Here is a 25,340-nt window from a genome sequence, read left to right as displayed (position 1 = left end):
AATTCCTCCATGAAACATCAAATAGTTTTCTAGTTAGGTCCAGTTACATTTTTCCGAGTTGAAAATGAGTGGGCCTGCCAAATGATTGCTACCAACCGGCCAGACTTTTCCCACCGTTGTAAATGTAATCTGTGGCAGATATTTTTCCTTCTAACCCCCCCCCCCCCCCCCCCCCCTCTTAAAAGATTTAGATGCACTATTGTAAAGTGGTTGTTCCACTGGATATCATAAGGTGAATGCACCAATTTGTAAGTCGCTCTGGATAAGAGCGTCTGCTAAATGACTTAAATGTAAATGTAAAATGTGAAAGAACATTTTAAATGTTTTGTGGGTATCGACAGGAATTTGTTTTAATTGAATAACTACTTTTTTTTATTAACCTAGAAAACAAAACTGTGGGTGGCTCTGAATAGTGATAGCCTTTGTTTCAGGGGGAAATTATATGCAGTTGGACATCAACAAGCATTGACGGAAATGTAGAGCCAGCTATTTGGATGAAATGTCACTTTTTACAGTTCTAATCAAAGCTGGTCCACAAGGCACATTTAATTCGGCAATCAATATGCGATATGAATTCAAAATGTGTACTTGTTGTATTTTGTTCGTCTGATGTAAAAGTATCCTCACATCTTTGCGGCACTGCATCCAATGTTTATCTTATTTGGATGATTTTGCAACAACGGGCACTTCTATGTCCTTGGGGTAGTACATTTTTTGAATTTTATATAATTTTTCATTTTTTAATTCTTTATATGTTAAGTTAACACGACAATCACCCCATACCTTTTTTAACACCTCTCTATCAAGTATTTTAGCATATTTTCAGATGTATTTTATACCTACATTTCACTTTTTCCCTTGTCCCTGACCCAGAATGTTGAGCTTCTACTATGTTTTTCTATAGGAAAACATTGTATAATGTGTAATTATTAATGTTATCTACTAGAGAAAGAGTCAATGAAATGAAATTTATATCAATATTTATTGTGAGTATGCCCTTTTATATTGTTTTTGTTTTTTTACACAAAATATACCTGTCCGTTGGTAGTCGTGTAATTTCCACCATTGAGGACAAATTCCTCATTAATAAAGTTTTTTCAAAAGACTTAATTTAGTTACCATGGAAACTTATTGTGACACTGAAGCACATGGCTGCAACTTACAGTTGTTCCAGATGTGATGTCCAGAAGTTGAAGAAAAATCGAGGTAAATATTGCTTGTGTACAGAATATTTTTATTGTCAGTCATTTCCAAACAGGCTATACTTAAAAAAATATATATATTTAGATTTTCTTTTCATATTTGATGTATTTAGTGTAAACTATATGCTAGCTGTAATACTAGCGAAAGCATGCTAAGCAGCCTGTCATTTTTCTCCAAAAACTGTAGAATCATAATTTCCATCAGTCATTTCTTTTACAAACTTAACAGTGGTGGAAATGACAAAAAAACATTCTCTTATTCGTTTTAAACTTTAGGCTTATTTAATCCTGTTTCAATTTGTTTAATCTCGAAAATTCTCCAAGGTGTGTATTTTTCTTTGTTTTTAGAAGATGCCACATAAAACAGCACAGAGGTCACTGACATGACAAAAAAAAGTATCCTATATGATACCAGGAACATTTGCAATAAGACAGGGAGAGATGCTGGAAGAAAAAGGAGAAGTGAAATCTATCTCTGAGCTGACAAAGCGAGAACAAAGAAGCAAGAGAAGGCAATGGAAATGCAACCAATGGAATAGAAGACAGGCTTGAAAGAGAACAGTTGCAATGGAGACCTACCTATCAGGCAACACAACACCTCAGTCACCAGATGACTTGCAGCCAGAACATGAGGCCAACATACCTGCCCCTGATGCACGACATGATACCCCTTCCTCATCGTCTGCAACAGGAATGAGAAGTCAAATACTTGCTGGAAGTAAAAAAGGTTGGAAGAGGTCGCTCAAAAACATACACAGATCTTTGCATGACAATGTCAAACCTGATAATGCATTACGGAAAGCTGAGAAAAACTGATGAAGAAAATGGGGAGAAAGATTCCTCAAAGACAAAAAGAAAGGGAACTGAAGGGAACTCTGAAGAACTTGAGAAGGATTTTATTGTTTCAAAATGCCATCATTGCAGAGTTAAAGCAAAAATATTTAAAAAAATGTGCATTGCCAAGGACAAACAAGTGGTTTAAAAAGTGCTCAGAGGCAACATCCTGAGAAAGTATGGCCTGGTCAAAGCCGCAAACAGATCATTTGGATTTTCAGCAAAAGCAATGAGGGCAAATGAAAACAGGCCAACAAGTCTTCAATACTCCAGGAAAAAGCAGTGTAACAGAATTAGCACAGCCACAGAAGAGAAAATCACTTGATTTTATGAACGTGATGACAACAGTAGAGCAACAACGGGATAAGGACACACTAAGAAGGAACAAGAAGAAAAAACAGAAGCGCTTCTTTAATGGCATAATTCAGAACCTTTTCCTACTATCCATTCTGCAAAATACGTCCTTTTTGGGTTGTCAAGCCAACAGTCCAGGATAGGGACACATGCCTCTGCAAAACCTACGCCAACCTCCAGTTCATGGCAGACAAACTACAGTATCACAAAGTGATCAGCTGCAACAACATTGAGAACCTTATTGAGTCTTTGTGCTGTGAGAACCTGAAGAAAGAGTGCATGTACACAGTGTGCTCCCTTTGTCTAGCAAAATAGTTAAAAACATTTGACTTTGATTCTGGTGATCAGACATGGTGGTTTGAGTGGAAAAACAATGCTGACGAGAGAGAAGAAAAACAAAGACATTTGACAGTAAAAGAAAAGGTGTGTGGCACACTGCAGATTCTACTGGAGGACTTCTCCAAAGGATTGAAAGAGAAGTTGGGGAAACACGTGCACAACATTTGACACCAATACTCAAAACTGGTGAGAATTAAAAGTGAATCTGGAGAAAGAGGAGATCATCATTGACTTTGCAGAGAACTACCTGTGTAAAGACACCAGTGAAATCTAGGCAGTTCACTTTGGTGATTCATACAAGCAGGTGACTGTCCACACCTGTGTTGGATATACCACAATTATACAGTTTCACTTTGCTCACTGAGCTCTTCGATAACCCCTCTGCTATCTGGGCCCATCTCTCAAAAACACTGGCCTACTTTCTTGTGCTCTGCCCATCGGCTACTGCTGTACACTTTGTGAGTGATGGGCCTACAACCCAGTATAGGTCAACATTTTTTTTTATACTATCGCTCCACCCTTCCGTTTGAAATGGGCTTCCAGAGAGTCACATGGAATTTCCTAGAAGCCGGACATGGAAAAGGCCCAGCTGATGGGGTAGGAGCATCTGTGAAACAAAGAGCAGATGGAATTGTGGCACAAGGCAAGGACCTCCCAAATGGAAGAACTGTATTTGAGGAATTGTCAAAAGTTCAGTCAGCTGTCAAGCTCTTATATATCTCAAAGGAGATAAAGAGCATTGGAGGCCTTCCCACCAGATCACCTGGAGACAATCTGTGGGACAATGAAGATACACCAGGTAATAGTTGTGGGTTATTTTATGTCAAATCTCACATTTGTTATACAAACATTATCACTAGACTATGCTATCATTACATATTTTGAATGTGCATAACTTTTAGAATTTCTTGTTTCCAGATCGTCACCGACGGTCCACAGGATACTCAGTTGCTTCTGTTCCTTTTCCACATCACTGCACTCCACAGACTGTGACTCTGTTTGAAAAAATAGAGGCAGACCAAGATGGAAAATCCAACACATCTCACAGCGCCTTCCAGCCCGTTGAAGATCAAGTGAAGCATTGATTGGAAAGTGGTGTGTGGTGGAGTATGATCAGGACGTTTACCCTGGTATCGTGCAAGACGTTCACACAGAGAGTGGTGCTCTTGTTAAAACCATGAGTCGCGTTGGCCCCAACCGTTTTTTTTGGGCCAATGAGAGACATCATATGGTACAGACCACAGCATGTGCTTAGACTTGCCCCTGAACCCGACCCGGTGACCAAAAGGCAAATGGAGCATGGTTGGTCTGAGAGGAATGTGGCTCTATTTCTAAGCCTTAGATACTCATATACAGTAGAAAGCAGGACATAAAACCATGCATTAAATAAAACATGTGCAGCTCATAATTAACTTTTCCCTCAATATATAGGTGCTGGAAGTTCTAGTTGTTGCATCTAAGTGTAGTCAAAGACAAAACGTTGTTCTCATGTTAAAAAGATGCTAGTTCGTGTTTTAGAATCTTTGTCTTATATTATTTGTTTAAGGTTTTCCTAAAATTAATAATTCGACACGATGCCTGAATGTATAAACTTGACTTGGCGACAGCTGAAAATATTTTGCATGAAAAATATTTCCACCCAACCTTTTTGTGAGATTATGATAACAACCATATGATTTCCCTATCTAAAACAAATCAATGTAAATTATACATAATATACTAATTTACCTCAGAAATATGTGTTGTGGTGGAAATTACATTATGTAAAATAAAATTACTTAGGAAAACAATATTTTATTGCTAACATTTTGAACCACAACCATTGTTAATTTGTGGTGCTGACTTGACTGCCGGTTATTGGAGGGAAACGATTTCCTGAACATCAACGCCATAGTAAAACGCTGTTTTTGGATATAAATATGAACTTGATAGAACTAAAAATGCATGCATTGTCTAACATAATGTCCTAGGAGTGTCATCTGATGGAGATTGTCAAAGGTTAGTGCATCATTTTAGCTGGTTTTATGGTTTTGGTGACGCCTGTCTTTGAATTGACAAAACATTACACACAGCTATTGTCAATGTACTCTCCTAACATAATCTAACTTTATGCTTTCGCCGTAAAACCTTTTTGAAATCGGACAACGTGGTTAGATTAAGGAGATGTTTATCTTTCAAAGGGTGTAAGATAGTTGTATGTTTGAAAAATGTGAATTTTGACATTTATTTGGTTTCAAATTTGCCGCTCTTGAAATGCACCTGCTGTTGATAGGGTGCACCACGGGTGGCACGCTAGCGTCCCACATAGCCCCAAGAGGTTAATCACTTAACATAATATTCAATACAAGTTCATGTACACATAAGAAATGTGTTAAAAATAAGTTTGTTTCCTTTTCAACTAAAATGGATGATTAATGACATGATGGAAATTACATTTGTCTGGCTGTCTGGGAAAAATGACAAAAATAGTACAAATGCAGCCATTATCAGATATTGTTTCTAGACAAATCAAAGACAATTAAAATACTGGTAAAATGGTGTTTGAATAAGTTTAATAGGGCCAAAGTGCCCAAAGTTGCAGAATCACCCATTTATGTAACATTGTCTGGATCCGAGTTCTTTGACCAGATTTGTGGTTGAAAATCTTTTTAACACAGGTACTATGAAATGGAACCACAGTCCAAACGCATCAAATAATATGAGTGTGACATAGACTCCTGGGTCGCTTATCCTGTGCTGTCCAATGTTCACTCACATGACGCTGAGCTAATCGAGGCCTTTGCAGCTCCCATCGTCAACAAGAAAGAAACCTCTCGTTTGATAAAGGAGTTAGCCACAGTGTACCCGTTATCTGGACTGACGCACATCAAGAGAGTACGGGCATGCAAGGATAAGGGCAAACCTCACCCTCTGGAGATCATTGTATGCCTTGCCAGTGATGCACCAGACATTGACTGCAGTAAGGACATGCACATATCTGATCTGTCGTCCTCAGGTAGAATAAACTGTGGAAGTCTAGGGGACCTTTCCTGGTCAAGACACCAGCATGCCCTCCTTTGACCAGATCAAAGTTTGAGCAGGCCAAGAAACACTGCCCCACCTCCTATGAGGACAAGCAAGTGACGGTGGCACTAAAAGGCCAGCTGTTCACCTCCTCTATGAAAGCCAAGATGCAGGACTACATGATGGCTGCTGTGGCTGCAGCAAGAGCAGGGCAGGAGAGGCATGGAGGCTGTGGGGGCTGCAGTCGTTGAGCCAGAGAGGATTGTTGCTGTGGGACATGACTGCTGGAAAGGCGTTCACCCACTTAATCACGCTGTCATGGTCTGCATTGACCTTGTGGCACGTGGGCAGTGTGGTGGGGCCTACACCTATGATAAGTACCCCGCCTGCCAGTTTGTTTTGCCCGACTCCTCACCCTCTGAAATACATAGCGCCACCACCATGCCAACCTGTAGGGTCCTGCGGGACAAGGTCACTGCAGAGGAGAGCAGTCAGCCGTACATCTGCACCGGGAACAACCTGTATGTAACTCGAGAGCCTTGTATTATTTGTGCCATGCTGCTAGTCCAGTCCAGGATAGGCAGTCTTCTATGGAACAGCCTCTACCGATTTGGGACTAAATATAAAATCGATGCTCAGACATATTTGACTCACCGCTTTGAGGTTTTCAAAGGAGTCTTGGGCCAACAGTACCAAAATGAATTCCGAAGGTTCACATAATTGTTACAGGAATGCTCTACCTTTATAATTGGATAGTCTCACATGTCAGATTACTATGCACACACGGTTTATGAATAAGATCAAGGTGTAACGACATTTTGCATTACATAAATTGTTTTACTTTAAAATTAAATGCAATAAAGTAACAAAGCTTTTGCCACTGTGACATCACTTAAAAGCATTCACAGCTTGTTTTTAGTCAGTGCATGTCAAAATATGGTTTCCATCCATTTCCCTCAAATTTCGCCAGTTAAGACATACACACTGCTTTTAAGGGCACAAATGTTTTAATGATGTTAGATACAGGGGCTGACAAAGCTCCAAGAATACCGTGGATAAGCCATGACCAAACAAAACAGGACTAGCTGCCTTGGTAATACCGTCCAGGAGATCTCCTAAATAAGAACAGCTACATGAATATAGGTACATAGGCAAACCATAGACCCGTCTCAGTAAACACTTTCATCTGACAACACATCTTATGAAAAATCATCTAGAAAGACATGAACCTATACATACAACTATATACACTGAAAAAAATGCCTGCCCTATAATAACTGAGTAACAATGAGAAATGATTCATATACCAAGGAAATCATGCTAAATGTGTATTTCATATTGTTCAGTTCTTTTCAGCAATGATAACCCATCTAAAAATAAGTGTCAAACATTGAACCATAGGCCCCTACTTTTATGGAGAAATGATCTTCAAAAATGCATCTGATATTTCCAAGGCTTTCGGTTACGATGAGAAACATTTATTGTAACAAGGAGGAACGCAATCTTTGTGTCAGTGTGAAGTGAGAGCAAACAAAAACAGAACAAAAAAAGCTCCACTTTTTAAACATGGGCCAGCCCAGGTCTATGTAGATAAAAAAAATTAATAATAATTAAATATTTACTTAAGTTAGTAACGCACATGGAATTATCGCTCTTTAAGTCTCCCACTATAGTTTAACCTGGCGTCTCTAAACATTGCGTGACAATTACACATACTGTACAAAACTGCTCAGTACAAACTCCAGTGGTACAGAGTAAATAGGGTTAACTATTCATCTTGCTATGAGCCAATAGCTCCTTTGAGAGTTTGTCCCAACACTGACCCTCAACACTCAGCTTAATACTTGTTGATGCCAAAGATGCGGACTCCGTGTAGTTGTGGCAATTTGGGGATCAGCACACTCAAAAGGGAGGCAGTGTTTATGACAAAGTGTGTTGTGTCGTACTTCGTGTAGAAACTTGCAAGAAAATATCTAGGGGGAGAAAAAAACAAGACAAGTTAGCAAATGTGTCAGTTAAAAAAAGCTCTGCAACATGGTCAACAGTTGGAATGTATAGGGCCGGTTTCCCAGACACAGATAAAAACCTATCCTGGACTAAAACGCATTCTCAATGGAGGATTTAAGTGGTTTTTAGTCCAGGACTAGGATTGATCTGTGTCCGGGAAACCGTCCCATACAGTTTGCAATTATTTCTGCATTGGATGCTAAATGGGTATCTAAAGCCAATGGACAAAAATGGAACCTCTTGTTCTAAATGACGGGAGGCGACGTACAAAATGATTGGGGAGATGGTGAAGAATTTTCTGGATGATGTGAACTGCACGCCGTAGTCCAACTGTTCCCAATGTGTCAGGAGCCGGGCTTTGCCTTGGTCTGGGGTCTCAAACGGAGTGCCTTTCACTGCATGCATGAAGACATACATCCCCTGCAAGACACAGACATACAGTGAATGAGTCCAAATCTTGAATGGCGAGAGACAGTCCACTAAGACAAGACAAAACTAATCATAAAGTAGCAAATGGAGCCTGAGACTGAGGGTAGATGTTGCAGCACAACTACGTGTCCTTTTGGTTCATTAAAAGGAAATAGTTATTTTAATTCACCCTTCCTTGGAATGAGCTGGGATAGAATCGGAACTGTATTTATGATAAGAAGTGGAGTGCGTGTGAAATCTACTTACTGGTGCAAAGCCTTTCACAATTACCTCAACTGATACTTTATTAACTACTAGGTCATAAGTGGGACATTGGAGTGAGTATGTTCTGGTTATTCACTTCCTAAGTTCCTTTACAACACTTGGCACTGAGAACATCAGGTCATTTGAATGAGAACGCTACATTCTATTAAATAACAGGGTTCTGTGAAAAGTCTGCATATACCAGCTGGACTAGCAGTTAATGGCAAGCAAAAGATACAGTAAACAATAAGCTGTTGAACTAAAATAGCAGGATATTGTGGTTCCCTTTTAATGGCCTTCCTTATGGCTATGATACAGAAGACTTTTCCAATATGGGGACAACAGTTCAACTTAGTGAGTTGTCATGTCAGTGACCTTGCTTCTTTATTCAACAGATTGTTCCTTGCACAATGAGAGGCCAGTGCATTGAGGAAGCAACAATTGTCTAGGCACCAACTTTGAAGGGGGGGGGGGGGGAATTACTTACAAAATTGTGTATAACATTTGTGAGAGTCCACACCACAGGTACACTGAAGAAGGGTATGCTCAAGAGCACAATGTGAAGCATTCCAACACCGAGGGCATAGGTGAGCCAGATCCCTCGACTGTTCATGACCCGAGTGTTGGGGTTCACCTCACTGTGCGCTACGCCAACATTCATTTTGTTTCTGTGAACAAGAGGAGTATGAGGATTGTGTTACTGATGAATACACCTTATTCCTTTGAAAACATCACAAAAATGTGTCACTCATAAATTATCCCAACAGGGAGCCAATTACTACTGCAATACACAAAGTTCATAGCCTGCAGGTACAAGATAGATTACGCAAATATAATGAACATGATCTGCTTAGGCTATGTAGTACACTTTCACCTTTCTTGCACAACAATACCTCTTGCTGTTGTTTTCAGACAAATCATTAAAATGACGCTTTCCACAACATGACATATGTAACCTATTTGGACTTTAATTGTCTGAGAGTTGCTTTTCAGACCATTGGTTGGCTTGAGATTGAAAGTTTGAAGTTGCGTCATAAATTCTCAGATTTCTCAAGTTCTTGATAATGGTGATGTTGAAAAACTTAACTGTGGGCAAGTAACTATCCTTGTTCATATACCAGTATGCTTGGAATAGGGTTAGCTGGTATCTCAGCCATGTGGAGAAAGTGTGTAGCATTTTCGCTTTCAAGCATCAAAGGGGAAACCAACCTATTCACTTGCAAATGTCCCATGAGGGTCATACATTCAAAAGCAGCTGCACTGAGGCTTTTCATTTGAAAAGTGCAGCAACAATGCTATGGCAGACACTTGCTTGCTCTGATGACCTTCCCACTGACTCTTATTACCCTGTTACATGGGTTCTGATCTGTTCCCTAGAGCACCAAACAACATTCCCTAAAATGTTCCCTAAAACCCGTAATATTATAGGCAAAGATGGACTCTATAAAACATATACAGTGCATTCAGAAATTATTCAGGCCCCTTGACTTTTTTCAAGTTTTGTTACATTACAGCCTTGTTCTAAAATTGATTAAATTGTATTTTTTTTTTACCTCAATCTACGCACAATACCTCAATGACAAATCAAAAACAGTATATATATATATTTTTTTGCAAATGTATAAAAAAAAAAAAATGAAATCACATTTACATAAGTATTCAGACCATTTACTCAGTACTTTGTTGAAGCACCTTTGGCAGCGATTACAGCCTTGATTCTTCTTGGGTATGATGCTACAAGCTTGGCACACCTGTATTTGGGGAGTTTCTCCCATTCTCTGCAGATCCTCTCAAGCTCTGTTAGGTTGGATGGGGAGCATTGATGCACAGCTATTTTCAGGTCTCTCCAGAGATGTTTGATCGGGTTCAAGTCCGGATGGGCCACTCAAGAACATTCAGAGACTTGTTCCAAAGCCACTCCAGCATTGTCTTGGCTGTGCGCTTAGGGTCGTTGTCCTGTTGGAAGATGAACCTTCGCCCCCAGTCGGAGGTCCTGAGCAGGTTTTCATCAAGGATCTCTGTACTTTGCTCCGTTCATCTTTCCCTCGATCCTGACTAGTCTCCCAGTCCCTGTTGCTGAAAAACATCCCCACAGCATGATGCTGCCACCACCATGCTTCACTGTAAGGATGGTGTCAGGTGTCCTCCAGACGTGACGCTTGGCACTCAGGCCAAAGAGTTCAATCTTCGTTTCATCAGACCAGAGAATCTTGTTTCTCATGGTCTGAGAGTCTTTAGGTGCCTTTTGGCAAACTCTAAGCGGGCTGTCATGTGTATTTTACTGAGGAGTGGCTTCCGTCTGGCACTCTACAATAAAGGCCTGATTGGTGGAGTGCTGCAGAGATGGTTGTCCTTCTGGAAGGTTATCCCATCCTCACAGAGGAACTCTGGAGCTCTGTCAGAGTGACCATGGGGTTCTTGGTCACCTCCCGGGGCCAAGATTTGGTACCCTTCCCCAAATCTGTGCCTCGACACAATCCTGTCTCGGAGCTCTGCGGATAATTCCTTTGACCTCATGGCTTGGTTGTTGCTCTAACATGCACTGTCAACTGTGGGACTTTATATAGACAGGTGTGTGCCTTTCCAAAATATGTCCAATCCATTGAATTTACCACAGGTGGACTCCAAGTTGTAGAAACAGCTCAAGGATGATCAATGGAAACAGGATGCACATGAGCTCAATTTCAAGTCTCTTAGCAAAGGGTCTTAATACTTATGTAAATAAGGTATGTTTATTTTTAATAGATTTGCAAAAATGTCTAAAAATCTGTTTTTGCTTTGTCATTATGGGGTATTGTGTGTAGATTTGAGGGGGGGGGGGGTTATATAATCCTTTTTAGAATAAGGCTGTAATGTAACAAAATGTGGGAAAAGTCAAGGGGTCTGAATACTTCTCGAACGCACTGCATAAAATGCTTGGAGGATTGATTGTACATTAAACTTCCTCCATTTCCATAGAAATAAGGCATTGTTGACATTGAGTGAATGTGTTCAATGTTTCTTTTGAAGGAGAGCTAACTTGTTGCCAATGATGGTTCCTAGGAATTTGTAGTCCTCCACTCGCTCAATGATCTGTCTCCAGTGGTGGGGATGGTAGGTTGGTCTCTTCTGTAGTCAATGACCAGGTCTTTGGTTTGGTTGCATTGAGGTCCAGGTAGTTCTGTATACACCACAGTAAAAACTTGTCCAATTCAGCCTGGAGGTGCCCCTCTGAGTTGCCTGCAATGTCCATAATTACTGTGTCATCTGAATACTTGATGAACATCATCTCTGGGTCTGAGCTCCTAAAACAGGTGAGATGACGGAACCTTGTGGTGATCCTGTAAAGATGGTTCTGGACAAGCTGCAATGAGACAATTAAATCTGACCAGCTGTTCTCCATTTGTCAGAAAGGAGAGGACCCAGAGAATCAGATGTGGATTGACATTCATGTTCTGGAGCTTTTAACCCATTAAGTGAGGACTATATTAAAAGGCACTGGAGAAATCTACAAATACCATCCTGACGCATGTCTTGGGTTTCTCCAGGTGGGTATAGGCACAGTGCAGTAGGGACAGAACTGCATCAACACCCCTGTGCCGCTTGTAAGCAAACTTGAGTGGGTCTGTATAAGAGCATACCTCCTTTTGTAGCTGAGGGAGAATCAGCCGTTCAAAGCGCTTCATCACCAAATATGTTAAAGTTACAGGGCGGTAGTCATTGTTGCAGTAGGGGTTGCTCTTGTTAGGTACTGGGTATATGGTGGATGATTTCCATATTGAGTGTTCTGCCAGAGTGCGGGTAAAAAGCTCACAGAAAACACCTGACAGTTGCGTATGGCAAATCTTTAGTAGGCAACCACTAATGTTGTCTGGCCAAGGTACTTTATCCTTTTAAATACAGCGTCTTCATCTTTTGGTTGAAGCACAACATTTGTTACAGTGTGTGACATGTTAGATAGGTCAGAGATCAGCTCCTTCTTTTCCATTGCAAAGTCATATTGGTCAAATCTACAACAACAACAAAAACACCCCTCCAAGCACCTCTGGCTTTACCTTCCTGAAAGAGCCTTTCCACCTTCTCCTTGTACACTCTCTTGGCCTATTTCATCGGTTTATTTAATTTGGATTGAATTAGTTTACCTTCAATCTTGTTGCCAGTGGTAAATGCTATTTTCAGATCCTTTGTGATCATGGGTTTGTTGTTAGAACATAACTTTTAAGTTTTGGAAGGAACAATAATATCCTCACAGAATTTGTGGCCTCAAGACTTGCTCCCTCTGAACACACTCCAGTCTGCACAGTCAAAGCAGCCCTCTAAGGTCTCACTGGCATCATTCTCCCATTTTCTGACCACTTTCTTAACCACATCTTCCGTTGTAGTTTGGTGCAATAGGCTGGGATTAGATGTATGGTGATCTGGGGTACTAAGGGGTGTTTTTTTAATCGCTTTGTATGCATTTTTTAAATATATATTTTTTAATCATTTTCCATAAACATATTAAGTCTGATGTATTATAAGTATCTGTATACATGTCAATATGGCCCTCATCTTTCATCGGCGATAAACAAAATCCTTCAAATAAAAGAAGATATTGTAGCAGTTTTGCACAGATCCATACAGCTATGGGTGCCCCCATCCGATCATGCTAACGTTAGATAGCGAATTAGCACAGGTGGTGCCTGTCTTCCATCTGTTTTCCATTAAAACAAAGCGCTGTAACATGGAGATATGGCCATGTGGGAACACTAACCCTATAAAAAAAAAGGTGTGTATCAACTTAAATACTTTTCAAAAAACAAAAGGTTCTGACTGATATGAAAGATAAGATCCTTATGCTTCCAAAACTGTAGCGCAAGCCATGCGTGTTAATGATCAGACCGAGCGTCGGGGCTCTTAACAAAACGCCCCAGTGCAGAAGATGCCTTCATCCAATGACTTACGTTTAATGCAATGGAACTGAGAGTCACGATCAATGGCTAATTTCTAGTTAGCTTAGCTAGCTAAGCCGCACGCTAACATTAGCTAGGTAACTACCATTACGTTCACCTTTCTATAAGTGTCAGCTAATGATTCAGCTGGAAATTAAGTAGCTAGCTTACGTTAGCCAACAGCCAAGCTCCAGCTACTTTCAACAAGTCAAGTGAAGTGTTGTACGCTTGAAACAACACCAGTTGAATTGCTAACTTGCTAGCTAGCTATTTTTTCGTGAAAATAGGAATACATAAGTCACAATATTTGCATATCAATAGTGTTATCAAATATTTTAACAAACAGTCAACACAGATATGGCCATGTACTTACCGGAGTACCTTGTTATGAATCGGTTTTTAAACGTGGCAGTAAGAACGACAGAAGGCCAAGCTCCCCTTCACTAGCGGCACAAACGATGACGTCACTTTTGAGTTGAAATTAGGAATCTTAAAAAAAAAAAAAGACTTTCAAAACATTGCAATGTGGATAACTCATTCAAAGATATTACATTTGAATCAATGTCATTTTTTTCATTGTGCGTATAAGCAAATGCAAGGAGGACTTTATCGAAACAATTATACAAATAGTCTCCTAAATAAAATAAAAATAAGACCACTATCGAAAAATACATTGTTCAGATTGGTATGTTCAAAACATTGGGCTGTAGAGAAAAAACGATTCTATGTGCTGAGGTAAAAGTGGGGTTGGGAATACTCAGTTGGGTCTGTAGTTTCGATACATGCAGTTATTTCATGGGGACTGAGGTCTAACTACTCAGCAGCACTTTCTACTCCACCCACTCCATTGGTCCCAATGCGATACACTATGGGCCTATAAATTACATATTGGCTTATAGAGGAAAAAAAACGATTCTATGTGCCGAAGTAAAGGTAGCGTTTGGATTACACAGTAGGGTCTGTAGAATATATATTATATATGGTGTCATTACTTGGGGGACTGAGGTCTAAATACCTAGCAGCACTTTCTACTCCACCCACTCCATTGGTCCGAAGCAAAACACAATGGGGCCGATTCCGACCCTTGTTAAGCAGTGCATAAATGGAACATAATTCACTTTTTATGCACTTTTCTCTATGTCCCTGATTCCTACCCGAGTTAAGCGCACGTAAATGAAACGTTATTCCCTTTAATGCACTTTTCTCTCTGTGTATTCTGACCTTGAATTTAAGTTTGAGTTATTCACCCTCTATTGATTCTTGGTGGAGATCTAAGAATTGGAGGTGTCTACAGATAAGCTGTGTTCTGACCTTGACTTAATTTCCTCATAATTCCACCACATTTACACGCAAGGAAACCATGAATAAGGTAGCGCGAACCGGCCGGTTCCAAGTGGGAAAAGGTATCTACTTTATTTTTTCTGATATAAATAACAGCATTCTTCATGCACCTTAATAATACAAGCTATTGATAAGAGCTAGGTAAATTAGTAAGGTAAAGAGGATTGTAAATACACATAGCAATTGTTTTAGAGAAATTTTCCTTATGATTTCTGGAGATGAATGTGAAACCAGCCATATGGAATCAAATTGAAAATAATATCAACAGGACATATTTTCCACTGTGAAATAGGCTGTAAATAGCTGTGCCGTTATTCAGAATTTTAATTGTGTGCCCTCATAATTTGCGTGGATGAAATTTGGACACCCTAGCTATAGGCTTCTGTTGGGCTGAACCTGCTGAGAGGATGTATGCACTTAAGAATGTTTTAATTATAGCCTATGCCCAGGCTTTTCTCTATTTTATTTTACAATTTGTATCATGTTAAATGTTAGCCACTTCCGGGAAGCCACCGTCAGTAATACCCACATACATTTATAACTGTCACTTTAGTGTTTGTTTTCTTCAATTTGTAGCTTATCTTTTTGCATCATTCTATTCTATTCCATTTACCTTTCTTTGTTTTTCCTGAGGGTCGCTAGCATTAGTGGATCATATTATGCTAACATTGTGCAATAATTTGGGACGTGCAGCCAGTTTGAATCCTTATGGAATCATTATGAAACCTGGTGCATGGTTCACAACTACACCGTTGTCATACAGTTCCATGATTAGTGACAATTAGGTTAGATTTATAGGACTATTGTTCAACCCCTATTGTACACTTTTATCCACCTTCTAATGTTCCATGGATTGAACTTGAATATGACAACAGTCTGGATGAATTCAAACCACTGTATTTTTTATTCCTTAATATATTATAGTGTATAAAGGCTCTCCAAATCTGTTTTTGTATGATTCATACATACTTTCCTAACCTTAAAATTTGCCTAAATAATCTACAAGATCAGAGTATTTTTAAATCTACCAGTTGGTACTGAGGCGGAGACGAATATGCATATATTTAGATGGCTTTCTTTCATCGATCCCTATATTCTGACACTGTTCTCTCGGTGTATTCTAGTGAGTCTGTTGACAAAATTCTAATTAAAGGTACACCATATTTAAAGGGATGGCTTAAGATAAATGTACTGAAAACCCTATTGAATGAAAATGCCACAAGAAAATCTGTTGGCAAGCAAGTGGGGGATTTTCAGTGATGAATGACTTGTCTTCAGCGCTTAAGGGAACCACGCCTGCAAAGCCCGTTAAGCACGTGCATAAGGTGTCTGAATACTAACTACTGAGAAGTTCTGAGGAAAGGCGTGCATAGAAAAGGCTTACATTTCCTTAGTCGGAATCGGCCCCTACAGGCCTATAAATTACACATTAGCTGAAAAAATAAAAAGCTATTATATGTGCCGAAGTAAAAGTGGGGTTGGGAGTACTTAGTAGGTTCTACAGAATCTATGTATGGTATAAATGACATATTAGAAGTGCTCCTGAATAGAATGGACCCCCACACAGGCAATTATGTAATTATGTATGGTGAAATATGTATGTTCATTATGAAAAAAAGTACTGCATTTAAACTGATTGGCAAAATCAGCAACAACGCTCCTAGGGGTGTAAACTCTGTGGATTTGGAAACTACAAGTGCTACTGAGTAGAATGGAACCCCCTTTTACTGTGACACAATGTAGGTGCAATAAATTCTAAGGAATACACACACACACACACACAAAAAAAAGATTGTGACCATTTAGGCTTGAAAAAATATACAAATGAATCACATCATATCTTATGGAAATACTTTTAATTATTCTTTGTATGATAGCTAGTATAAAATATATTAGTAATTGTGCACATTTGTCATTTTATTAATTGACAAAGTATACAGCTCATAACTCTTACTCTGAAGGAGTTCAAAAATCCATGACCCGGATGTACTTAGTTATCCTTGCTTCCTTCACAGTGGGGATGCAACGGACTTTCCAAAACAGCCAATCACATGCCAAAGGTCTGAAGGCGCTAATATGACCTCTTCCACCAGCAAGAATAAGGCCGTGACCTCCGCGATTTCCCTTCAAAATAAAAGTCCCACAATGAAGATCGTAAAAAAATCTATAAAAATGGTAGAATTTCATTACATTTTATGTGGAAATGTTAGCAAACTTAGAATTTTGTTTAACAATATGAAAAAAAGGGAAAAGTTAATTGCCTTCATGGCACAAATTATATCATAGCATTGATTTTATTGTTAACAGCTTTAAAATAAACTTTTTTTATAATGCTCCTATTAATACTAGTAATATCAATATTAATAATATGATTATAATAATCAACTTTAGAAAACATTTTTAAATCCCATTGTTAATTAGTTCAGTACATTTTTCATATTGGACATATTTCACTGTACATAATGCTGTAAACTAGAAGTGCTCCTTAGTAGAATGGACCCCACTTTTACTGCGACACAACGTACAGAAAATAGTGTACAGTGCAATATGTATGTTCAACATAAAAAAAAACGATTGGTTTTAAGCTGATTGGTAGCTAAACTCAGCAAAATGAAGAAACACACCTTTTTCAGGACCCTGTCTTTCAAAGATAATTCATAGAAATCCATTAAACACTGTTTCCCATGCTTGTTCAATGAACCATAAACAATTCATGAACATGCACCTGTGGAACGGTCGTTAAGACACTAAGAGCTTACAGACGGTAAGCAATTAAGGTCACAGTAATGAAAACTTAGGACACTAAAGAGGCTTTTCTACTGACTCTGAAAAACACCAAAATAAAGATGCCCAGGGTCCCTGCTCATCTGCGTGAATGTGACTTAGGCATGCTGCAAGGAGGCATGAGGACTGCAGATGTGGCCAGGGCAATAAATTGCAATGTCCGTACTGTGAGATGCCTAAGACAGCGCTACAGGGAGACAGGACGGACAGCTGATCGTCCTCGCAGTGGCAGACCACGTGTAACAACACCTGCACAGGATCAGTACATCAGTAACATCACACCTGCGGGACAGGTACAGGATGGCCTGTTGTAAGGCAGGTCCTCACCAGACATCACCGCCAACAACATCGCCTATGGGCACAAACCCACTGTTGCTGGACCAGACAGGACAGACATCCTCCTTCCTCATGTGGTACCCTCCCTGCAGGCTCATCCTGACATGACCCTCCAGCATGACAATTCCACCAGCCATACTGCTCGTTCTGTGCGTGATTTCCTGCAAGACAGGAATGTCAGTGTTCTGCCATGGCCAGCGAAGAGCCCGGATCTCAATCCCATTGAGCACGTCTGGGACCTGTTGGATTGGAGGGTGAGGGCTAGGGCCATTCCCCCCAGAAATGTCTGGGAACTTGCAGGTGCCTTGGTGGAAGAGTGGGGTAACATCTCACAGCAAGAACTGGCAAATCTGGTGCAGTCCATGAGGAGGAGATGCACTGCAGTACTTAATGCAGCTGGTGGCCACACCAGATACTGACTGTTACTTTTGATTTTGACCCCACCTTTGTTCAGGGACACATTATTTCATTTCTGTTAGTCACATGTCTGTGGAACTTGTTCAATGTATGTCTCAGTTGTTGAATCTTATGTTCATACAAATATTTCCACATGTTAAGTTTGCTGAAAATAAACGTAGTTGACAGTGAGAGGACGTTTCATTTTTTTCTGAGTTTATTTAAGGGCCGCAAAATGAGTAGCACGCTCCTCTGGGTGAAACTGTGGATTTGGAAACTAGAAGTGGTCCTGACTAGAATGGACACCCTTTTACTGTGACAAAATGTACAGAATATTATGTACATGGTGCAATAAATTATAGGGATACACACACACAAAACATTGTTGACGATTTAGGCTTGAATAAAATAATCAATCACATAATATCTTATAGAAATAATTTGTATTATTCTTTGTATGATAACTATACTGAAAAAAATATAAAAGCAACATGCAACAATTTCAATGATTTTACTGAGTTACAGTTAATGTAAGGAAATCAGTCAATTGAAATAAATTCATTAGGCCCTAATCTATGGATTTCACATGACTGGGCAGGGGTGCAGCCATGGGTGGGCCTTGGAGGGCATAGGCCCACCCACTTGGCAGCCAGGCCCAGCCAATTAGAAATAGTTTTCCCCCAAGAAAGGGCTTTATTACAGACAGAAATTCTCCTCAGCACCATCCCACCCCCTCTCAGATGATCCCGCTGGTGAAGAAGCCAGATGTGGAGGTCCTGGGCTGGCGTGGTTACAGGTGGTTGGCGGTTGTGAGGCTGATTGGACATACTGACAAATTCTCTAAAACGAAGTTGGAGGTAGTTTATGGTAGAGAAATTAGCATTCAATTATCTGGCAACAGCTCTGGTGGATATTCCGGCAGTCAGTTTGCCAACTGCACGCTCCCTCAACTTGAGACATCTGTGGCATTGTGCTGTGATAAAACTGCACATTTTAAAGTGGTCTTTTATTGTCCCCAGCTCAAGGTGCACCTGTATAATGACCATGCTGTTCAATTAGCTTCTTCATATGCCACACCTGTCAAGTGGATGGATTATCTTTTCAAAGGAGAAATGCTCATTGACAGGGGTGTAACCAAATTTGTCCACCGAATTTGAGAGAAATACAAATTTTGTGCATATGGAACATTTATGGGATTTTTTAATTCAGCTCATGAAACCAACACTTTAAGTATTTTTGTTCAGTGTAGTGTAAAACATATCGATAATTGTGTACATTTTCTGTAATGTTCGACCTAACTATTAATTTATTAAGTATACTGGACGGGACTCTTATTCTGAATGATTCCAAAAACCGTGACCTGGAAATACTTAATTATTCTTGCCAGCTTTACACACTGAACGACTTCACAGCACGTGTATTTGCGTTATTGTTATTGAACCAGACCGGACGCGGAGGTAGGAGACCGCTGTCTTTCAAATAAATAACTACACAGTCCACCAGTGAGTCAATATTGTGTGTATTGTAAATGTTTTCATCGTTTCGAGAGTTCATGGTTGTCAGGTAAGGTTAGTTAACTAGCTAATGTTATTCACTCAGCCAACCATGGGTATAATAATTTGCAGAAACTAAAACGAGTTTTTATATTGGACAAATTCATTGAAGTCCCGTTCCGTTTAACAAACTTTTAGCAACAGAATCTGCGGAATGAATACACCCTTGCTAGCATGTAACACTAGCTAATTTAACCCTAATCAGCCAACCAGTTAGCTAGCAATTGTGTTGTGAGTGTCATCTCATTGCACTATAATCAAAGATTTTTATAACTAAACCAAGATAGGCTGTGGTCTGTCGTTTTCATTTGGAATAGATGAGTCATAGTGGGCAGAACAAGCAAAGAGGTGGGCAGAGCGAAGCGAGATCCTATTGGCCCGTTCTTGCATACGTCTGCATATTTCCGTTCGGGAACGCCTACTACGTGAAACGCGCGTGTGCAATAACTCAATTCGACTTTAAACTCCTTCTAAACAATGTGATTTTTAAAAACTTTCATCGATGAGAACATTTGATTTTGGTCTACAATCTGAAATCTCGTTTCATCTTCTCCCACTGGCCGCCAAATTTGGTAGTGAGTGGAAACGCCAAGCGGATTCTTCATATTTATATTCCAGTGAAATATCTCTCATTGTTCTATCTGTGCTACCAATGTCATATCAGTTTTTTTCTCCATATTGCAGGTGTCCATAAACAGTAACAAATCATGAAACGGCTGCCTGCAGACACGGTGAGGCTTCTGTCCAGCTGTCAGGTCATCACCTCTGTGGTAAACGTGGTGAAGGAGCTGCTGGAGAATTCCTTGGATGCTGGTGCCTTGAGCATCGACATTAAACTGGTAAAATATTATTTTAACCATTACTGTGGCCAGGGAAGCACATGAAAATCACTAATGGCATGTTGAAATTGTCACATTGTATAGCACATATTTGACTTGTTTTCCCTGGTGAGAATTAGGCCTACTTAAACGGCAATTGCACCACTTTTCAACCTAATTTTCAGTATCTCCAGCACAATAAGTGTCTTCATATGTGAAAACGATGTATTTCTACATGGGGTGGCAGGTAGCCTAGTGGTCCGAAGTGTGCACAGTTCCTAAGCAGTTGTAATGAACTTTTATGACTAGAAGGTACTTTTAGTTTGGAACACAACCCTGCATCCCAGCCATCACAAAATGAATGTTGTTTACGCAATCCAAAAACAGTCCATTATAAATTGCAATCTATCATGATTTGAAAGCTTGTTCTATTGCCAACTTGACTAGCTAAGTTATAAAATACGATCTTACAGTGGTAGGCTTTCACAATGCAATTCAGAAAATGGATCGTCATTTTGGTGCGCATAGAAAGGAGTCATGAGCGCATTCAGGTCGGTTTGCCGTGGCAAATTTAAATAACAAACAGGGTAATTCTGTTCAGAACAACCCAGGGTATGACGGCATTTCATCTTGTAATTGTACATCAAACATAGTTTTCATGAAAGTTGACACTATATGACATGAGTTTGATGATTTGGAAATGTGAAGTGCACATTTGGACTCATGGCTTGCTTATATGACACCAAAGCAGTATTTATTATAATACTCAACATCTCCTCTGTCAAAATACACAGTCATCTTAATTTACAGCATTTCATTCTTGCTGACAACAAAAAATGTGCAAAAATTGCCAGGAGTGATGGGGATAACTTCTTGTTGCTCGCAGTGTTCAAATTCAGAACGGCTGTCAGTCAAAACCATACGGCACTGTTAAGCGCAGAGCCAGAGCTCTGACGTCATGTATAGCATGTTACTGTACAGCCACTACGTTCCAATTTAGGAGGCTTATAATTGCCCAAATCTGGCATTTTCAACCCATATACGAGAACGAGCGTTAAGGGTTACTCCTACCCTGCATTTTTTTTAGGACCTTGTCTTTTTAACCACAGATCATAGAAACGTTTTCACATACAGTGCAATCGGAAAGTATTCAGACCCCTTGACGTTTTCCACATTTTGTTAAGTTACGTCCTTATTCTAAAATGTATTAAATGTTTTTTTCCCATCAGTCTACACACAATACCTCGTAATGACAGAGCAAAACCAGTTTTTTTTTAAATTTGTGCAAATGTTTACAAAATAAAAAATGGAAATATAACATTTACATAAGTATTCAGACCCTTTACTAAGTACTTTCTTGAAGCACCTTAGGCTCGCTGCAGCCTCCAGTCCTCTTGGGTATGACGCTACAAGCTTGGCACACCTGTATTTGGGGAGATTCTCTCATTCCTCTCTGCAGATCCTCTCAAGCTCTGTAAAGCTGGATGGGGATCGTTGCTGCACAGCTACAGTACCAGTCAAAGTTTGGACACAACTACTCATTCCAGGGTTTTTCTTTATTTGTACTATTTTCTACATAGTAGAATTTAGTGAAGACATGAGAACGCATATGGAATCATGTAGTAAGCAACAAAAGTGTTAAACAAATCAAAATATATATTTCAGATTGTTCAAAGTAGCCACCCTTTGCCTTGATGACATCTTTGCATAGTCTTGGCATTCTCTCAACCAGCTTCATGAGGTATTCACCTGGAATGCATTTCAATTAACAGGTGTGCCTTGTTAAGAGTTAATTTGTGGAATTTCTTTCCTTAATGTATTTGACCCAATCAGTTGTGCTGTGGAAGGTAGGGGTGGTATACAGAAGATAGCCCTATTTGGTAAAAGACCAAGTCCATATTGTGGCAAGAACAGCTCAAATAAGGAAAGAGAAACGACGGCCCTCCGGACCAGGTTTTCAACAAGGATCTCTCTGTACTTTGCTCCGTTCATCTTTGCCTCATCCTGACTAGTCTCCCAGTCCCTGTCGCTGAAAAACATCCCCAATGCATGATGCTGCCACCATGCTTCACTGTGGGGATGGGGCCAGGTTTCCTCCAGACGTGACGCTTGGCATTCAGGCCAAAGAGTTCAATCTTGGTTTCAACAGACCAGTGAATCTTGTTTCTCATGTCTGAGAGTCTTTAGGTGCCTTTTGGCAAACTTCAAGTGGGCTGTCATGTGGCTTTTACTGAGGAGTGGCTTCTGTCTGGCCCTCAACCATAAAGGCCTGATTGGTGGAGTGCTGCAGAGATGGTTATCCTTCTGTAAAGTTTTCCCATCTCCACAGAGGAACTCTATAGCTCTGTCAGTGACCATCTAGTTCTTGGTCACCTCTCTGCCAAGGCCCTTTTCCCCCTATTGCTCAGTTTGGCCTGGCGGCCAGCTCTAGAAGAGTCTTGGTGGCTCCAAACTTCTTCCATTTAGCAGTGATGGAGGCTATTGGGTTTTTGGGGACCTTCAATGCTGCAGATGTTTTTTTTGGTACCCTTCCCAAGATCTGTGCCTCGACACAATCCTGTCTCGGAGCTCTGTGGACAATTCCTTTGACCTCATGGCTAGGTTTTTGCACTGACATTTACTGTCAACTGTGAGACTTTATTTAGACGTGTGTGCCTTTCCAAATCATGTCCAATCAATTGAATTTACAACAGGTGGACAATCACTTTGTAGAAACAGCTCAAGGATGATCATTGGAAACAGGATGCACCTGAGCTCAATTTTGAGTCTCATCGCAAAGGGTCTGAATACTTATGTAAATAATGTATTTCTGTTTTATTTTTAATACATTTGCAAAATGTCTAAACCTGTTTTCACTTTGTCATTATGGGGTATTGAGTGTAGATTGCTGAGGAAAATAAAATATTTTATCCATTTTAGAATAAGGTTATAATGTAACAATGTGGAGAAAGTCAAGGGCTATGAGTACTTTCCGAAGGCACTGTATGTAGACAATGGCTTTGTGTTGGAGATAATGAATGAGGTTGAAAAGTGGCAGAATTGCCCTTTTTTAAGGTATGCTGTTTAACCTGTCATGATAAAATGAATTTAGCTAGCAACACACACCGTCTCCAACTCCCAATTACTGTCTGAAATGGTTGTAGTGTACTCATGGTCATGTCATCTGAATTCCTAAGATATTTTCCCATTTCGAGTGGGCTCAGCTCACCTGCTCTCAGTGTGAGCTTGTTTTTCTTGGCATGGCGGAATACTTGAGTTCACTCTCATCAATGCAGTCTTTGCCCACTTCAAAGCCATTTCTTAATGAGCTGTCAGCAGTAATACTTTCAGGCAGCACAGCCAGCCTCTGAGGACATAGTGAAGCTTTTTTTTTATTGGACTAATATTTCTAACTCTTCTCCTATATTGCCAAGAGGAAAGCAAATCCACTTATGAAGAGGAAAACATTTTTCCGGAACTGTGAACACCACATCATCAATATCAAAAGCCTCCAAGCATCTAGCACATACACATGCCTGTATGGAAGGAAGCTAATGTTTTATTGAAGCACAATTGATTACTTTCTTGTACTTCCTCCTCTTGAATTGGAAACTAAGCTGCAGTGGACACTAAAACATCATCAGATCAACCCACAAAAGGTACTTTAAGATCTTAGGTGTTAATAGTCTTCCCTGTGGCTCAGTTGGTAGAGCATGGTGTTTGCAACGCCAGCATGGTGTGTGCCACGCCAGGGTTGTGGGTTCGATTCCCACGGGGGGCCAGTACAAAAAAAAAAATGCATGAAATGTATGCATTCACTACTGTAAGTCGCTCTGGATAAGAGCGTCTGCTAAATGACTAAAATGTAAATGTTAATAGGACACAAAACTAAATCTGCTTTTGAGACTCTTTGAAGGGACTACACTGAACTGACTTCAATTTCTTATGAACTGCATTCTCTGTTTTTTGTTTATGTCATGTCTTAGGAGAATTATGGTTTTGATCGAATAGAAATCAGAGACAATGGCTCTGGCATCAAAGCTGCTGATACTGCTGTGATGGCTGTGCAACACTACACCTCTAAGATCTGCAGCCATGATGACCTGGAGCACCTGGCGACATATGGCTTCAGAGGAGAGGCCCTGGGCTCCATCTGTGCTGTGGCAGAGGTCAGATACATCTGTCTTTTAGACAATTCTGCTCCAAAAAGTCCAAAGCGGGACTAAGTAGCTGTGATAGATTTGTCCCGTTGACTCCCACCAGGTAGCTGTCACGACAAAGACGTCAGAGGACGACGTCGGGACCCAATACACGCTTGACCTCACGGGAAATGTTGTTTCCCAGAAGCCCTCTCACCTAGGGCAAGGTTTGGCTTTTTCCTTTTTACTGAAACGGACAATCCATTCCGTCCGTTTCCAACAATATTTATTATGTATACTTGACAGAGAGAAATGTTATGGGTAGACATGAGCTTTGATGTCTTTTCAGGTACCACAGTCTGTGCGCTGAAGCTTTTTAAGAATCTCCCAGTGAGGAGGCAGTACTATGCCAACACGAAGAAGTGCAAGGAGGAGTTGAAGAAGGTGCAGGACCTGCTCATGGCCTATGCCATTTTAAAACCAGAGCTGAGACTCACCCTCACTCACAATAAGGTACTACTTCTTTCTCATTATTTATGAATCTTATACTTCTTACCACAAGGTGTCCTCATCTGTCTGTATATTCCATGAAACCAATCCCTGCATACCAACTCCAATAATCACTGTTTAGAGTGTCGTTAATGCTGTGTATGATTTGATACGTTAGTGGTGT

At 40.1% G+C, this 25,340-nt stretch overlaps 3 protein-coding genes across 4 annotated transcripts in view; 2 read left to right on the top strand and 1 right to left on the bottom strand.

The window, feature by feature from the left end:
* Positions 1-5,276: 5,276 nt before the first annotated feature.
* On the top strand, positions 5,277-6,452 carry adat3 (adenosine deaminase tRNA specific 3). The gene is given in 3 exon segments (XM_045704884.2): positions 5,277-5,748; positions 5,751-5,949; positions 5,951-6,452. Coding segments are annotated over 3 exon segments (1,053 nt in total). The 5' UTR covers positions 5,277-5,396.
* Positions 6,453-6,724: 272 nt separating this feature from the next.
* Positions 6,725-13,768, bottom strand: ormdl1 (ORMDL sphingolipid biosynthesis regulator 1). Its single transcript, NM_001146469.1, is given in 4 exon segments — positions 6,725-7,705; positions 8,008-8,159; positions 8,899-9,079; positions 13,695-13,768. Coding segments are annotated over 3 exon segments (462 nt in total). The 5' UTR covers positions 9,073-9,079; positions 13,695-13,768; the 3' UTR covers positions 6,725-7,569.
* A 5,795-nt stretch (positions 13,769-19,563) lies between these two features.
* pms1 (PMS1 homolog 1, mismatch repair system component) overlaps positions 19,564-25,340 on the top strand; it is a 56,885-nt gene continuing 51,108 nt past the window's right edge. The window contains exons 1-5 of one of the 2 annotated variants that reach the window (XM_045704497.2): positions 19,564-19,635; positions 20,416-20,570; positions 24,515-24,697; positions 24,792-24,894; positions 25,017-25,180. In XM_045704497.2, coding sequence (XP_045560453.1) covers positions 20,439-20,570; positions 24,515-24,697; positions 24,792-24,894; positions 25,017-25,180 — 582 coding nt within the window. In that variant the 5' untranslated portion in view covers positions 19,564-19,635; positions 20,416-20,438. Of the gene's footprint in view, positions 19,681-20,415; positions 20,571-24,514; positions 24,698-24,791; positions 24,895-25,016; positions 25,181-25,340 lie in introns of both variants that reach the window. The other variant, XM_014164266.3, reaches the window with a different exon arrangement.

The sequence above is a fragment of the Salmo salar genome, chromosome 21, assembly GCF_965601325.2.
Source record: "Salmo salar chromosome 21, fSalSal1, whole genome shotgun sequence".
Classification (NCBI taxonomy): domain Eukaryota; kingdom Metazoa; phylum Chordata; class Actinopteri; order Salmoniformes; family Salmonidae; genus Salmo; species Salmo salar.
This window is presented reverse-complemented; position numbering and strand designations above follow the sequence as displayed.